Genomic DNA, 17,655 nt, shown 5'->3' on the forward strand with positions numbered 1-17,655 from the left:
GCCTAGGGAGCCCGTTGAGTCCTGAAGCCTTGCTTAACAATTCTCTTCCAAATGACCTTGTCATGGGTAGTATCTCCCATGGTGGCTCCCAGCAATGGACAGAGGGATCTGGTGGGCTACAGTTCATAGGGTCACAAAGACTCGGACATGACTGAAGAGACTGAGCATGCAAGCATGCACTGATGAACTATGGAGTTAAGAGCTGGGTGGTTGCCAGTTTAATTCTGTCCTATTCTGTACTTGAAGTAGACTTTATTTTCCCCTGATGCCATCCAGTGCATCAGGAAAAACCCGTTTTCTATGCAACTCACTAGTGACCCCACTTAAAAATTAGCATTATGTTCATCTTCAAATGTGACTTCCAGTGTGCATATTTAGTATGTTTTCTTTTTTTTTTTTTTTTGGTTTTAGTCAAAGCAGTTCTTAAAAAGAGGGAATATGGACCAAAGTATACTCAGAATAATTTCATCACTGGAGTCAGAGCAATGAATGAATTCTGCCTCAAATCCAGGTATAGTAATTTTTTAAAAAATGTAATGGTTTATTCTATCTAATCTAAATAACCAGTTACTTCCTAGAATTTGTTACCAGCTACCATCCATGTGGAAACTTCACTATGGTTCCTTCCTAAATTGAAGAAATAGTTTTATTCAGTTAAAAAAATATATATTTTTAAATGTTAAAATTGTTCACTTATTAAACTGAAGACTGCTCCAGCTTGAGCAATTCCAGTCTTTCTTGGCTCCTTTAACTAAAAAAAGCAGGTTCTTCAAAAATCTATGTGTTACACAAGAACCTTAGGAGTTCTATTGTTAATATGTAGCAGAATTATCAATAAGAGTATTTGTATATTAATATAGCTTTAAAATTTGGGGGGTTTTTGGTAGAGCAATTTTATTATGTCTCTGTTCACATTCCAGCTGTGGTTTGTGTTGAGCGTAAATTATTTTACTTCTTTCTGGTATCTTATTATTTTTTTCTAACTGAAGAGATTTATTGAGGTATAATTTTTTATAAATTTAAATGTTTTCCCCTCTTTTGTATGTTTGTCTAGGAAAGCTATATATTTAAGTGGAAGATTTCTTGGCAATTTAGACATCAGATGATCTAGGCTCTCCCTCCACCACCCCCACCATGGTACATCTTCTAGAGTATAAAGTGAAAGTCCCTTAGTCGTGTCTGACTCTGCGATCCCATGGACTATACAGTCCATGGAATTCTCCAGGCCAGAATACTGGAGTGGGTAGCATATGGTATAATATCAATAAATAAGGATTCCTATAATCAGTTTTATAACTTTTGTAAATACTGAAACAACAACCAATTATAATAATGATATAAAACTATATTTTGTTTCCCATACAAAAACTTTGTGAGTAAAGTAGGTTAGGTATAGCTATCTCCATATTATAGGCCAGGAAATATAATAAAGATGTTAGCAATGACCTGGTTTATTTAGTGAGTCAGTGACAGAGTGGGAACCAGAATACATATCTTTTGCTACCTGATCTAGACCTTTACTTTTTTATTTTTTGGCTACAGCACACGGCTTAAAACGTTTTAGTTCCCTGGCTAGGGATTGATCCTAGGCCACAGCAAGAAAGCCAGGATCCTAACCACTAGGCCACTAGGGAATTCCTCAGATTTTTGCTTATAGGTCTTTCATTGCTATTACAAAATTTCCTTAGGAAGACCAATGGTCAAATTTAGAATGACTGTTTAGCAGAGTGACTTGATGCATGTATCAACCTTTCAGAATTTAAGAGAAAGGAAAATAATTAAATAGCATGAAATTGACATGTACTCTTTATAAATTGATACCTATGAATCATGTTACCACTTAGTATTAGTCTGGACATGAGTTTGAGCAAACTCAGGGAGATAGTGAAGGACAGGGAAGCCTGGCATGCTGCAGTTCATGGGCTTGCAAAAAGTCAGCTATGACTTAGCGACTGAACAATGACAGTTAATCTGGATATAAACAAATAACTGTAAATATTAACTTTACATTCTCAAATAGAGGAGTAATACTCTAATCTGTGTTCTTCCTACTTTTTTTTTCTTCATACGTCAGATATTGCAGTGGTGTATACATAGCAGATAAAGGACAAGCACTGTTTAAGGATTTGACTCACTACATATTATATTACGGTATCTATATTGAGTCAAGAATAATTCTTAGTTTTTCAACTCTTTCTAAACCACTTTTATGTACAAAATGCCATCTTTAAACTGATTTTTACAGGCTATCCAGCTTTAGCTCTTAAAATGAGACTTACTTAGTAGTTTTTACCTGCCCTTAATAATCCTGAACTATATGAACCTTCTCTGAATAAATTCAACATATTTCTTTCTTCAGTGATCTGGAACAGCTTCGAAAAATCAGACGACGAAGTCCTCATGAAGATACTGAGTCCTTTACTGTATACTTGAGATCAGATGTGGAGGCAAAGTAAGAACATAGTTCTTTTGGGATTAATAAAAACCCATTTTAGACAGACTCAGAATTTTTAAAATGACATGTTTTAAAAGCAGAATATATACATATTTTTTAAAGTATTTACTTTTATTCATTTATTTGGCTGCACCAGGTCTTAATTGTGACATGCGGGATCTTTGATCTTCTTTGTGGCATGCGGGATCTAAATTAGTTGTAGCATGCAGAATCTTTAGTTGCAACATGTGAACTCTTTAGTTGTGGCATGTGAGCTCTTTGTTGCAGCATGAGGGATCTAGTTCCCCAACCAGGGATCAAACCCAGGCCCCCTACATTGGGAGCACACGGACTCTTAGCCACTGGACCACCAGGAAAATCCAAAAGCAGAATATGTTTGCAGATTTGTTTGAGAGTTACTAGTATGTATTAATTAGCAAAAAAAATCAGATTTTTTTTTTAGAAAATTTGCTGTTGAAGTTATTCTTATTGTGTAGATTTAATTTAGAAAACTTTCTTAAGTGTTTTATATTTTTCCTAAAGGACCTATAATTTTCATATAATTTTAGTTATCTAGATTTAAATATGATTTTCATGAAGTCATTAAAATTGTATTACTGAATGGTGGCCATGTGTATCTACATAGATCTTTGGAAGTTTGGGGAAGCCCTGAAGCTCTTGCCAGAGAGAAAAAACTTCGTAAGGAAGCAGAAATAGAATATAGAGAAAGTAAGTACATTCAGTTTAAAGCTGAGTTAACTGAAAAGCAACTTGTAAATGAGACCTTTGTCTATAATAACTGTGTCCTCCCTAGTGGTTGTCTACCTCTTGTGTTTGGTTTTGTTGGTTCTAGCAAATGCCAGTTTTCATTTTGGGGTTTAATTATTTTATAAAAACAATATCTATTTGTTTTCCTCTCTATAGCTTTTAAAGATCATGAGAGCAAGCAAAGCTAATTTGTCATTTCTATAAGACATATGAATATTAAAACTCAGGGTCTGATTTGAAGAGTGTACCTGTTCTAAACATGAATCCTAGTTTCTAAGGGGGTTGGCCTCTCAGAAGAAGCAAACAGCTGTTTAGTATCTTTATATTCACAGATAAGCTAAAGAGACCTGCATTTAAATCTACAGGAATGAAATGTTTACTTTCTTTTTTTTAATTAACTTTTTACTGAGGTAACATTGGTTTACATAACATTATATGTTCTATTTCTGTTTACCCTGCAACTTGATCACCACCAAAAATTTAGTTTCCATCTGATACCACACAGTTGATCCATTTTACCCATTTTTCCCTCAACCCTGCCCCTTCCCCTCCAGTAACCACTACCCTGCCTCAGATTGGTAATCAGCATTTATAGTAGGAGCCCCTTTTCCTCTTAATAGGAAATAAAATTTAGAGACATGTGGGCATTCATTCAGTTCAGTTCAGTCGCTCAGTTGTGTCCAACTCTTTGCGACCCCATGAATCACAGCACACCAAGCCTCCCTGTCCATCGCCAACTCCCGGAGTTCACTCAAACCCATGTCTATCAAGTCGGTGATGCCATCCAGTCATCTCGTCCTCTGTCGTCCCCTTCTCCTCCTGCCCCCAGTCCCTCCCAGCATCAGAGTCTTTTCCAATGAGTCAACTCTTCGCATGAGGTGGCCAAAGTACTGGAGTTTCAGCTTTAGCATCATTCCTTCCAAGGAACACCCAGGCCTGATCTCCTTTAGAATGGACTGGGGGCATTAGGGGTACTCAATTTTTTTAAATAAGTTGATATATTTTTAAGGTATTTTCAGTGGACAGAGTTAGGAAATACTTTTTGTTTCTTAAGAGAAAATATGTAGGTTATTTTGATAAACTTATTCCTTTTCTTTTTGTATCTCTTACTCTGAAAATCTTATTTATTAATTCATTAACATCATTAATTACATTTTTTATTTGTTCTTATATGTATGTACACACATAAATAGACAGAATACAGTGTTGTTTCAAACTATCAGTATCAGTATTCTTGCTAGGAAGGTGATATAAGATTTCTATTTTTTTTTTTGTTTTTACTGTATATTTCACTGGGGATATACAGTCAAATGCCTATGTTTTAAAGTCACTTGTAATTTCTCACTGTATGGATAAACCATCTACTAGATACAAAAATAGGTTCGTTTGTTTCGTTTTGCTTCTGATTTTAAGAAATTTGATTCATTTTTATTTAATAATTTTGTAAAACATTTATATGGTTCCAAAGTCACCTCAAATACTTTAAAAACAAAATACTTTAGAGAAATTTAGCTTCCATCTCTGTCTTTTCCACCCTTTTCCCTCCCTCTAGCATAGGTAATTGTTTAAAAAATTAGTTTGAGTGTTATTTTTACTAAAATAGCATACATACTGGTAATTGAGACCCTCCTTTTCATAAATAAGGCATAGTCTATGTACTTTCTGTGCTTTTTTTTTTTTAACTTGATTATATGTCCCAGAGAACATTCCATAGCAGGAAATAGAGAGGTTTCTTCATTTCTTTTATAATACTCCATTTTGGGGGGTACACCATAGTTTATTTAGTCATTTTCACCTAGGTCGTTTCCAGTCTTTTACTGTTAAAATAATGATGCTGTGAATAGCCTTGTACATATGTTAGAGGATGTACTTAAAATACAGAATTTGAGAAAGCACACTAATAAAATATTTTTTCCTTATTTTTAAACTTTGAGATGGAGAATTGGTTCTTATATCAAGCTTAAATAACTCATCTTGCTGCACTGAAACTATACTTGTTAACAGTTCTCCTGTCCCTCTAGCCCCTGGTAGCTACTCTTTTTTTCTATGAATCTGACTCCTATAGATACCACATATAAATGGACTCATACAGTGTTTGTCTTTTTGACTAAGTTACCTCACTTAACATAATGTCCTCAAGGTTCATCCTTGTGACAGGATTTACATTGTATGTATATACCACATTGTTCAGCATTTATTTGTCCGTGGACATTTTGGTTCCTTTCACTTCATGCCCATTGTGAATGGTGCTGCGATAAATTACAGTGTGAAAATAACCTCTTTGAGAGAGTGCTTTCATTTTTTTTTTATATATATACCCAGAAGTGGTGTTACTAAATCATATGATAGTTTTTAATTTTTTGAGGAACCTCTATATTATTTTGCATAGCAGTTGCAATATTTAATGATCCTACCAGTATAGTCAAGATCTCCAATTTCTCTGCATTCCTTGCCTACACTTGTTATTTCCTCTTTCTCTTTGTTTTTGTTTTGTGGTAGTAGCCATTCTAATTTCTGTGAAGTGATACCTCATTGTGGTTTTGATTTGCATTTATCTGATGATTAGTGATCTGAGCATCTTTCCATATGCTTGTTGGCCAGCTGGAGAAAAGTCTGTTCACGTCCTTAACCTACTTTTTATCAAGTTGCAAATTCAGATTTCTTACCATCACCTGATATTTTTGTTTGTATCTGGGAGAAGACTGTTTAACATAGTCTTAGAATAATTGTGTTAATCTAAAATGTGAAAGGATAAGAATATGTATGAGCTAAATGTATTGCGTAATTCTTTTTTTATAGGGCTATTTAGAAACCAAAAAATACTGAGGGAATATAGAGACTTTCTGGGAAATACCAAGGTAAGAATATTTTTCTTTTAATGTTGAGTATGTCTTTCACAGAAAATTCTGGTATCTGTCAATGATGAAAATCTAGCATGTCTGTGATCCTATTCCAAGGTAGATCTAATCTGCTAAAAAAATACCTTATCTTTCCATCACCAAATATACTACCTTATCTACAAATGTGCCAGAATACTATTCTTTTCTTTCCTACCAGAAGGAAATTAAAATTGGGACCAGTATAGAAAGCTTACCTTTACTGTCCACTTCTGATTTTCTCCTAAGTCCTTCATTGGACTTGCATTCCCACCACTCCACTGAAAGAGCTGTTGTCAAAGCCACCGACACTTTCATGATGCTGAGTAGTCATGTTCAGAGTCAGCCTTGCATTTAAATTGAGCTGGAGGTGTCTCCTGTCAAGAAGTGAGCACCATAACTGGAGAAAGGGCTAGCTTTGCAAATTGTCTCTTTTCTTCTGACTTGAATTTGAGTCGTTGCTTCCTTCTTGGAAAATTTAGAAATTAGCAATGATGACAGCTCTAGTCATACCTTATTTGATATGCTTTTCTTTCCCATTCATCGTATTCAAAGTTAATTCCATTTCCTTTTTGAGCCTTGGACTTCTGGCACCCCAGTGCTGCACTGAAGACCTGGATTCTCTTCGGTGTTAGGGCCTTTGTATGTCGTGTGAGTCACTTCTATGCTTTGACAGACAGCTTCTGCCCCTGCCTCTTGCTATGGAGTAATTTAGGCTGGTCCTGGGAAGACTTACTGCTAGCTTTATATCTTTTTTGCATGGAGGATCATCAGCACCAGATTTTTGAATAGCAGCTGTTTGGCTTCTGAAATCTGTGTCACTTAGAGCCCTTTTGAAGATTAATACTCATCAACCTTGAAATGTTACAGATTTTGAATAAAATTTCTATTATACTTTAAAAAAAAATAGTAATAGAATAAGACTTTAGTATTGAATTTCCTACTGTTCCGGTATTCCTCCTAGGAACACTCACTCTCTCACTAAAGATGGTTGGTTTCCTTCTCTAAAACATAATAAGATTATTCATGTTTCCTGGAATTAAAATACCTTCTTTACTTCTTCTTTTTTTTTTTTTTTGGTCTTTTTATTATTTATTTATTTCTTATTGGAGTATGATTGCTTCTCAATGTGTCAGCTTCTGCTGTACAATAGAGTGAATCAGCCATATGTATAAACATATCCCCTCCCTCTTGAACCTCCTTCTCACCCACCTACTTTGGATCCTTTTTTCTCTCTGATCCAGATACTTCCTTCTCTCTTATATTCTTCTTCATTTTATGGGAACTCCAATAGTGAAATATATGAACTCACTATATTTTAAGTTTGGCACAAGCACTCTCTCAATGCTCAGTGTTCTAATTGATATCTTATTTCTTATCCCTTTAATATTTCTACTTTTTTGTGCCTTTCCCTCTCATCCTAATTCTCTGAACTTCTTGGGATAGTCTTCCAGCATACTGGAGTGGGTGGCCCCTTGCTACTCCAGGGGATCTTCCAGACCTAGGGATTGAACCCGAGTTTCTTGTATCTCCTGCATTGGCAAGTGAATTCATTACTACTTGCGCCACCTGGGATTGAAATGATAGTGTCACTTTGAAATTACCTGTAGCTCTTTGAGTATTTTATGCTGATTTTCCTCCTAGTCCTCTAAAATCTATCCATCTGCTATGGATCTGTTGCTTTTTGAGATTTTGCTTCCCTTGCTGCTAGATTTCTTTGGACCTTGTTGCTGCTGCTACTGCTAAGTCACTTCAGTCGTGTCTGACTCTGTGCGACCCCATAGACGGCAGCCCACCAGGCTCCTCCGTCCTTGGGATTCTCCAGGCAAGAACACCGGAGTGGGCTGCCATTTCCTTCTCCAGTGCATGAAAATGAAAAGTGAAAGTGAAGTCGCTCAGTCATGTTTGACTCTTCGCTATCCCATGGACTGTGTAGCCCACCAGGCTCCTCCGTCCATGGGATTTTCCAGGCAAGAGTACTGGAGTGGGTTGCCATTTCCTTCTCCAGGACCATTTTGCTATTTCTGACCTAATTATTTACCAACATTTTCACCTTTTCTACAGCTTTTCTCTCTCTCTTTTTTTGGCTGTGCTGTGAGGCTTACATAATCTTAGCTCTCCAGGACCCCAGCAGTGGAAGAGCCCAGTCCTAACCATTGAACTACCAGAGAATTCTCTCTGCAACCTTCTTTCAGAGCAATTTGAGCTCAGTGAATCTCTTTTTTGCTATTATAACATTCTGTTATGGTTTAAAAATCTCATTTTCCTTCCCCATCTGTCTTGTTTACTCCATGTTTTCAAAACTTTCTTCTAAAGAAATTTTTTTCACCTTCTACCTTAAGTAGCATGTTTTCATTTTCTACTATTCCTATAACAATTTCATTTTTTTCCCCTGTACTAAGCAAAGGATTTGGTATATTCTCATTGTAGTAAAATGCACATACACTGGTTTTTGTTTATCAGTAAATGGCATAACTCAGAAATTTGGAACCATGGTCAGACTTTATAAATGAATCACTTTAAAGCTTGCAGCTCCCTCTTTTGCTCTGTTGTCCACAGGAACTTAGTAGGCGCTTTTTAAATCCTAACCTGCAGACCTGACTGCAAAGCATTATCAGAGTGCAAAATAAAAAGAAAAGCATTTTGATCCCCTAATGCCACATCAGCCTTGTTTTTATCCTTTCTTCATACAAAACTTATTTCTGTCAGAATCTTTGTGCTGTATAGTCTGCCTAAAACATTCGTCCAGATTTTTCATGATTGCTTCCTTCTCATCACTGAACTCCTTTCCCTTAGTATTCTAATCAAAACAGCCCTCCCTGTCATACCCCCAACACTATTCTATCAGTCTCTGTCTTAGTTTGTTTATTTATCACTCTCAGACATGACGGATTTATTCTCCCTCTTCCTATGCTAGACAGTGAGATCTATGAAGGGAGGGAGTCTATTTTGTTTACTCTTGTGCTCCAGCATCTAGAACTGTGCCAGGTATGTAGTACTTACACAATAAATATTTCTTGAATAAATTACATAAGGCAGAATATATGACTTGCTTTAATAGAAAAGTAAAGTACAACGGTAAATGTGGAGCAGTGTGAGTATTCTCTGGGGGATCAAGGAAGGCTTTACATAGAAGGGTAACCCTTGGCCAGATATGGAAGAAGATGAGTAAAGCTTAGAGAGGTTACAATGACATATGATAGCATTCCCGGGAGAGGAAGAGCAGGAAAAGAAAGTATAAATTCAAAGAGTAGCCAAAGAATATTTAACTGAAGAAAAATATTCTCCTTGAATACGTTCTGTACTTGTTTGATTTCCTTTTGTTTTGCTCAGTTTTGGAATTAAACACTGTGTTATCATTTGAGGGCTTCAGTCTTTAGAGAATAGTCAGGAGTTAAATGAGGGCAACAGACTTACTGGCTTTGGCTGTTCTTGTTTTAAAAGTTAAGAAGTTGTTCAAGAAATGGAAAATTTTAGGTTATTTCAGTTCAGTATATTTTTATCACTTTATTTTTGTTTTTTAATGTAACCAACTCAGAATTTTTCTGGGAGTAGACAGGAAATGAATTACAAGGAAATAAACAACATTCTGGAAAAGGATCTACATGCACTTTCAATTTCCATTTTCCCACAATTTAAATAGGAAAGTCTAGAGAAAAAGAATTAAGTAAATCTTAATTTACTTAATTGAAGAGGCATTGATAGAGGAGATATTTTCTGGTGTGTCAGACTCACATATAATCGTCATAGTGCCTTTTGGAAAAATGTTCGAGATTTTTTTTTGTTTGTTTTGTTTTTATAGCCACGCTCTAGAACGGCATCAATTTTTTTTAAGGGGCCAGGGAAAGTGGTGATGGTTGCCATTTGCATGTAAGTACTGAAAAATAAACCTTTAAAAATAGAATTATATTGTCTTTAATGTGTATATATATATATGAATGTACAAATTTATTACTTGGTATCTAGATAAAGATAAAGGTGCTATCTGAAAAATTTTCTTCTATTTTCATTGGTGTTTATAGAAGTCTTTTTTTAAAAAGTTGAATTGGCCAAAGTTACATTTAGAGTAAACCAACCTGCATTATGACTACTGAAGAGTATCTGCCCTCTATTTTTCTGCCATTTAACCCGGTAGAACATAACTGATGCTTTTGCCTCTTTCTTTTCTCCTCTGTCTTCTTGATCTCTATTATTTTGCCTACCTTTTAATCTATTGTACTGAGTAATCTATTTTAGGATGTTTATTTAAGAGCATTAATTCGTAGTTCATTAGTTTGTGCTTTTATTTCTCAAATACATATACTACATGTGTCAGGAATTTTGATGTGGTCTGGAAACATAAAGGTAAAATATGTAATTCTTATTTTCAAGGACTGGGGGGCCACTAGACTAAGAGTCATTTATAATAATACAACACAGGTAGTGGTGGTAGGGATGGAGAGACATGGTTAGGTTCAGAAAGTATTTAGGAGGACTGGGTAGTGATGGTGCCCAGGTTTCTGACTTGGACAATTGGATAGATACTGTACTATCGCTGAGAAAAAAGGAACACTGGAAGGAAGAGTCAGGGTGGGAGCAAAGAAAATAATGGGTTCCTTTTTGAGTCTGAGGTGTTTATAGGGCACCCAAGTAGAGCTGGTCAACAGAAATAATTGTTTTTGTCAGTAAAGTGGCATTAGCAGCTAAAGCTTTTTATATTGGAGGAATGTGATGCAGGGTATGTAAACTGCTTAGCATAGTTTCTGTTATATACTATGGTTGTTATATAATATGTATAATATTATATAATATACTTACTGTTTATATATACTGTTATATAATATACTTGATGGTTATTATTGTTAGTATATATTGGTTTGAAGCTCAGGAAGGAGACCTGAATTAGAGATAAAGACTAGAGAGTTATTAGTATACAGGTAATAATTAAAGCCATAGGAATAGTTAAGATCACCTGGAGAATGTATATGTATATACATTATAATGTATGAGGAAGGAAAAGCACTCCTGAATAAGCTTTGAACAATGCTCACATTTAAGAAATTGGTAGAAGACAAAAAAAAAAAGCCTGCAGAAGAGACTGAGGAAGAGTAAAGAGAAAGGTGGGAAGAAAACCAGGAGTCCGGTAGAAATCAAGGAAGACACTGTTTTAAGAAGATAGTGGCAAATGCCTCTGTAAGATTAAAGAAACTATTAAAAATGTTTTCAGGAATTTAATAGCAAGAAACAGGATATTGTTAAGAACAATCTTATGAGGGGTTGGTGGTAAAGCCATTGTTTAGGGATTAAAGACTGAATACAGAATGAGGAAAACTGAGATAGCAAGAGCAAATACAGTTCTTTCAAGAAATTACCTGAAGAGGAGAGGAGAAAAGGGTCGCTGGAAGGGGATGTATAGCTCCTCATTTATTTTTATTTATTTACTTAAAATTATGTATTTATTTACTTGGCTGCACTGGATCTTAGTTGCAGCAGTGGGGCCTTTTAGTCATAGCATGCAAACTCTTAGTTGGTGCATATAGGATTCTCTGACCAGGGGTCAAACCCAGGAATCCTGCATTGGGAGTGCAGAGTCTCAGCCACTGGACCACCGGGGAAGCCCCTGGCCCTGTTTCCTCATTTATAAAATGAGGATGTTATTACTTATTAATATTTGTATAATAGTTATAGTAAAACATAAGAAGTGACTAAGTATAGTGTCTGAGATAAATTATACTAGTTATTACTGTCAGAATCTGAGCACAACTAGCTTCCTCAGGAGATAATCATGTTTATTTTAGCATGTATGATCTTCTAGTATGACCGAGACTACTTGGTCTAGCTTTGTTTTCAGCTCTAGCATCTCCCTAATTAAACAACCTGATCTTCACCAATGTCGTGTCTTTGACAGTGACCTGCTGAACAATATCATGTGCTGATCTTCTTTCACCTACCTAAGACACAATTTCCTTTCTAATTCCATTTTGTCCAAATGTAGAACACCCTCTTTTCTCATCAGTTCTTAAGTAATATGTTTGCACATATCATGCCTCTTTCATTTAAATATTTAGTGAAACCATAATCTATATTCTTCAAATTTGTACTCTCTTGCCTAAAGCATAGTAAACTAGATATCTGTTTTAATTTACTTTGAACAAAATCTTATGGGTGTGTGTATGTATAAATAAGCTTTTGGTGGGAATTTTTATCTAAATCTATGCTAAATTATCTTTTCTTTCTCTCCTAGCAATGGATTAAACTGCTTCTTCAAATTTCTTGCTTGGATTTATACGGGTTCAGCAAGCATGTTTTCAGAAGCGATACACTCTTTATCTGATACTTGTAACCAGGTGAGGGGTAAAAGCTTTCTTACTAATTTAAAGTAATATTTTTTGAAATTTTAGTCTAAAAGTTGACATTTAAAAAACTGAATGATTCCTACAGTTGGGTTGTAAAAGAAAATGGAAGGTGTTTTACTTTTGAACGATGATATACAAAGAATTATGATCATAGTATCTGAAAACTGATTGTTAATGCTTTAAAAGCTTTTAACAATGAAGTATAAGATTATCAGATACTAGGTATTGGGCAGAGGCTTTTGCAAAAGTGATTCTTACATTAAATAGAAATTTGATTTAAGAATATGGGTTCTTATAACTGTAAGAGCCAGTGGATTTGTTTGAATAAACATATAAAATAGTCACATGTGATTGATGAATTAAAATGATTTTCACCGTAAACTAGTATTCTGATTTTTTCCTTGAATTTACAAATGAAAAATAATTTTTATAAAATTAAAATACCTTCTTGCTGCTGCTGCTTAGTTGCTTCAGTTGTGTCTGACTCTGTGTGACCCCATAGACAGCAGCCCACCAGGCTCCACTGTCCCTGGGATTCTCCAGGCAAGAACACTGGAGTGGATTGCCATTTCCTTCTCCAATGACGAAAGTGAAGTTGCTCAGTCGTGTCCTACTCTTAGCGACCCCATGGACTGCAGCCTACCAGGCTCCTCTGTCCAGACTCCCTTTAATTCAAATTCTGAATACTACAAATCTAAGACTTTTTTTAAGAATACAGCATTTCTACTTGTATATCATTTCACATTTTATAAAACGTGGCCTGTTAAAGAAAACCCTTTTAGTTTTTATTTGTTTATCCTCCTATTATATAAGAATGATTTGGGAGAACTTATAACAAAAAACACAGGTACATACAGTAAGAATACTTAAGACAAAGTTAAAAATAATAATGAAATGGTAAGGAGCAGGGAGACCAATTTTAATAAAAATTAAATCTGAGAACTCATGTAACTCACTATGAGATAGATTAAAACCTTTTGTAAAAGTAAAGGAAAGACTCCACACTCCCAATGCATGGGGCTCAGGTTCAGTCCCTGGTCAGGAAACTAGATCCCGCTTCCCACGACTAAGAGTTATCATACCACAGCTAAAGATCCCGCATGCTGCAAAGAAGATCAAAGATCCCATGAGTGGCACCTAAGACCTGGTGCAGCCAAATAAATAAATATTTAAACAAATTTTTTTAAAGATAAGGAAAAAGTAGACACTTGCTATTAGTACTAACAATCATTTTCTTAAATTTTTATACTCAGTAATTACTTAATAACTACTATTTATATATTATTTTGTCTGTTGAGTGGGGGAGAGGTGGGTGAGAGAAACCTATAAACACAGTACCTATTTTGTTGTAAGTTTATTTGAATATGAGAAAATTAAAATGTAAAAATAGTGCATATTATTAATTTTAGTTGTTACTTAAAACATTGAAGACACTTTCTAAGTGTCCATACTCTGAAATACGATTTAGGGTTTAAAAGCAGGTGGTAGAGGACTTGCATTGCAGTCCAGTGGTTAAAACTCCATGCTTTCACTGCAGGGGGTGTGGATTTGATCCCTGGTTGGGGAACCAAGATCCCGAATGCCATGTAGCACAGCCAATAGATAAATAAAAGCATATGGTAGACAGCTGTGTATTGATCTGGAATAATAACCATATGAAAAATCCAGTTGCAAAACATATGTACATAACTTAATGTTTCCAGTCATGATGGACACATGGGGACTAAGGCTCAGTCTTTTGCTATAAACAGCTAAAAAACTATACAAAGTATATTTAACAGTATTTTCAAACATTGGGCATTAACAGTGCAAGACTGTGATCGCTGAGGAAGGGGAACAGGTGAATTAAATTATGATCACTCTGATTTTTTGCTTGGAGGCACTTTTGGGATAGTGGAGGAGGGTGGGTTACCCATCATTGAGTTGAGAAGTTAGAAATTAGGGTTCAGTGAGTCTGAGATGGCTAGAAATTACAAGGCAGATTACACAGAGGAGGGAGCTATGCAGACAAAAAGCTATAGAAGTCTACCTAGGGTTTTCCTTGAATTGACTCTCTGCTGAGGTTTTGTTACACATGTGTTGGGTAAAGCACCATGAGACTAGGCAAAGAACCAGCAGGGGACATGAGCCGGAGTAATCCCTAGAGTTCACAAAGGGCTTGGATTAAGTTCCGACATTCTAAGGTTGAAAGTCCTGACTGATTACCCAGGCCAACAGAAGGCTTAGACTTTGGTAGTAGGGCTAAATTATCTTAGTTGTAAAGTTTTAGAACCTTTCTGACAAAAATCTAGAGGATCATGCTGATTTGCAAGTAACTTAATTACCTGCCAGAACAAATCCCTATACTCACTAAAAGGAAGACAACAAATTCCAGACATGCAGTATAACGTTCATGGTGTTCAGCACCTAATTTGCAAAATTTGTAATAGACAACCAGGAAGCAGAAAATTTGACATTCAACCATGAGAAAAATTAGTCAATAGAAACAGGCTCAATTGACATATGATAGAATTAGCAGACAAGGATAAATGGCTGTTAAAGATGCATTCATATTATGTATCAAAATAAAATATGAATATAATGAGAAGAGAAATGGAAGATAGAAGAACCAAATGGAAATTTTAGAGCTGAAAAATATATCTGATATGAAAAATCCAATATATAGAATTAAGAGCAGATTAGACTTTGTGGAAAGCATGATCAGTAAACTCAAGTAAACATGACTGTAGAAAGCATTCATACTAACACTAGAGTGAAAAAAGACTAAAAAAAAAAATGAAGGGAGCCTTAGACATGTGGGACGTTATCAAGAGAATTATATCAAACATGTAAGGAAGAAATAATAACCATTAGTACACAGACTTTCAGATATAGAGGAGAAGGAAACACTTTTCATTTCCTCTAATAAGGCTAGTGTAACCCTGATTGTTGTTTAATTGCTAAGTTGTATCTGACTCTAAGTTGTATCTGACTCTTTTTAAACCCCAAGGACTATGGCCTGCCAGACTCCTCTGTTTGGGATTTTCGAGGCAAGAATACTGGAATGGGTTGCCATTTCCTTCTGAAGGAGATCTTCCCGACCCAGGGTCCAATCTCCTGCATTGGGCAGGTGAATTCTTTACCACTAGGCCACTAGGGAAGACCGTCTTAACCCTGATCTAAAATCTTAAAGATAAAAAGAAAAAAATATAGACCCATATCTATCATTAACATAGATGTAGATATCCTTTCAGTTCAGTTCATTCGCTCAGTCGTGTCCGACTCTTTGTGACCCTGTGAACCACAGCACGCCAGGCCACCCTGTCCACTACTAACTCCCGGAGTCCATTCAAACCATGTCCATGTGTCGGTGATGCCATCCAACCGTCTCATCCTCCGTCGTCCCCTTCTCCTGCCCTCAATCTTTCCCAGCATCAGGGTCTTTTCCAGTGAGTCAGCTCTCCACATCAGGTGGCCAAAGTATTGGAGTTTCAGCCTCAGCATCAGTCCTTCCAATGAATACCCAGGACTGATCTCCTTTAGGATGGACTGGTTGGATCTCCTTGCAGTCCAAGGGACCCTCAAGAGTCTTCTCCAGCACCACAGTTCAAAAGCATCAATACTTTGGTGCTCAGCCTTCTTTATAGTCCAACTCTCACATCCATACATGACCACTGCAAAAACCATAGCCTTGACTAGATGGACCTTTGTTGGCAAAGTAATGTCTCTGCTTTTGAATATGCTGTCTAGGTTAGTCATAACTTTCCTTCCAAGGAGTAAGCATCTTTGAATTTCATGGCTGCAATCACCATCTGCAGTGATTTTGGAGCCCCCAAAAATAAAGTCTGACACTGTTTCCACTGTTTCTCCATCTATTTGCCATGAAGTGATGGGACTAGATGTCATGATCTTAGTTTTCTGAATGTTGAGCTTTAAGCCAACTTTTTCACTCTCCTCTTTCACTTTCATCAAGAGGCTCTTTACTTCTTCACTTTCTGTCACAATGGCGGTGTCATCTGCATATCTGAGGTTATTGATATTTCTCCCGGCAATCTTGATTCCAGTTTGTGCTTCCTCCAGCCCAGCATTTCTCATGATTTACTCTGCACATAAGTTAAATAAGCAGGGTGACAATATACGGCCTTGACATACTCCATTTCCTAGTTGGCACCAGTCTGTTATTCCATGTCCAGTTATTTATTGTGATCCACACAGTCAAAGGCTTTAGCATAGTCAATAAAGCAGAAATAGATGTTTTTTCTGGAACTCTCTTGCTTTTCCGATGATCCAGCAGATGTAACGCTGAAGAAGCTGAAGTTGAATGGTTCTATGAAGACCTACAAGACCTTCTAGAACTAACACCCAAAAATGATGTCCTTTTCATTATAGGGGACTGGAATGCAAAAGTAGGAAGTCAAGAAACACCTGGAGTAACAGGCAAATTTGGCCTTGGAGTACAGAATGAAGCAGGGCAAAGGCTAACAGAGTTCTGCCAAGAGAACACACTGGTCATAGCAGATACCCTCTTCTGACAACACAAGAGAAGACTCTACACATGGACATCACCAGATGGTCAACACTGAATCAGATTGATTATATCCTTTGCAGCCAAAGATGGAGAAACTCTATACAGTCAGCAACAGCAAGACCAGGAGTGGACTGTGGTTCAGATCATGAACTCCTTACTGCCAAATTCAAACTTAAATTGAAGAAAGTGGGGAAAACCACTAGACCATTCAGATATGACCTAAATCAAATCCTTTATGACTATACAGTGGAAGTGAGAAATAGATTTAAGGGACTAGATCTGATAGAGTGCCTGATGAACTATGGACGGAGGTTGGTGACATTGTACAGGAGACAGGGAGCAAGACCATCCCCCCAAAAAATGCAAAAAAGCAAAATGGCTGTCTGAGGAGGCATTACAAATATCTGTGGAAAGGAGAGAAGCGAAAAGCAAAGGAGAAAAGGAAAGATATACCTGTTTGAATGCAGAGTTCCAAAGAATAGCAAGGAGAGATGAAAAAGCCTGCCTCAGTGATCAGTGCAAAGAAATGGAGGAAAACAATAGAATGGGAAAGACTAGAGATCTCTTCAAGAAAATTATAGATACCAAGGGAACATTTTATGCAAATATGGGCTCAATAAAGGACGGAAATGGTATGGACCTAAGAGAAGCAGAAGATATCAAGAAGAGGTGGCAAGAATACATGGAAGAACTGTACAAGAAAGATCTTCACGACCCAGATAATCACGAAGGTGT

The 17,655-nt window shown here is 36.3% G+C and overlaps 1 protein-coding gene across 1 annotated transcript in view; it reads left to right on the top strand.

Annotated features, from left to right (window-relative positions):
* The window catches only part of SLC30A9 (solute carrier family 30 member 9), a 79,947-nt gene that overhangs the window by 28,567 nt on the left and 33,725 nt on the right, over positions 1 to 17,655 (top strand). The window contains exons 4-9 of the mRNA XM_040238110.1: positions 412 to 511; positions 2,360 to 2,452; positions 3,081 to 3,163; positions 6,002 to 6,060; positions 9,881 to 9,948; positions 12,302 to 12,404. Coding sequence (XP_040094044.1) covers positions 412 to 511; positions 2,360 to 2,452; positions 3,081 to 3,163; positions 6,002 to 6,060; positions 9,881 to 9,948; positions 12,302 to 12,404 — 506 coding nt within the window. The remainder of the gene's footprint in view (positions 1 to 411; positions 512 to 2,359; positions 2,453 to 3,080; positions 3,164 to 6,001; positions 6,061 to 9,880; positions 9,949 to 12,301; positions 12,405 to 17,655) is intronic.

The sequence above is a fragment of the Oryx dammah genome, unplaced genomic scaffold (genome assembly GCF_014754425.2).
Source record: "Oryx dammah isolate SB20612 unplaced genomic scaffold, SCBI_Odam_1.1 HiC_scaffold_3, whole genome shotgun sequence".
NCBI classification, from domain to species: Eukaryota; Metazoa; Chordata; class Mammalia; order Artiodactyla; family Bovidae; genus Oryx; species Oryx dammah.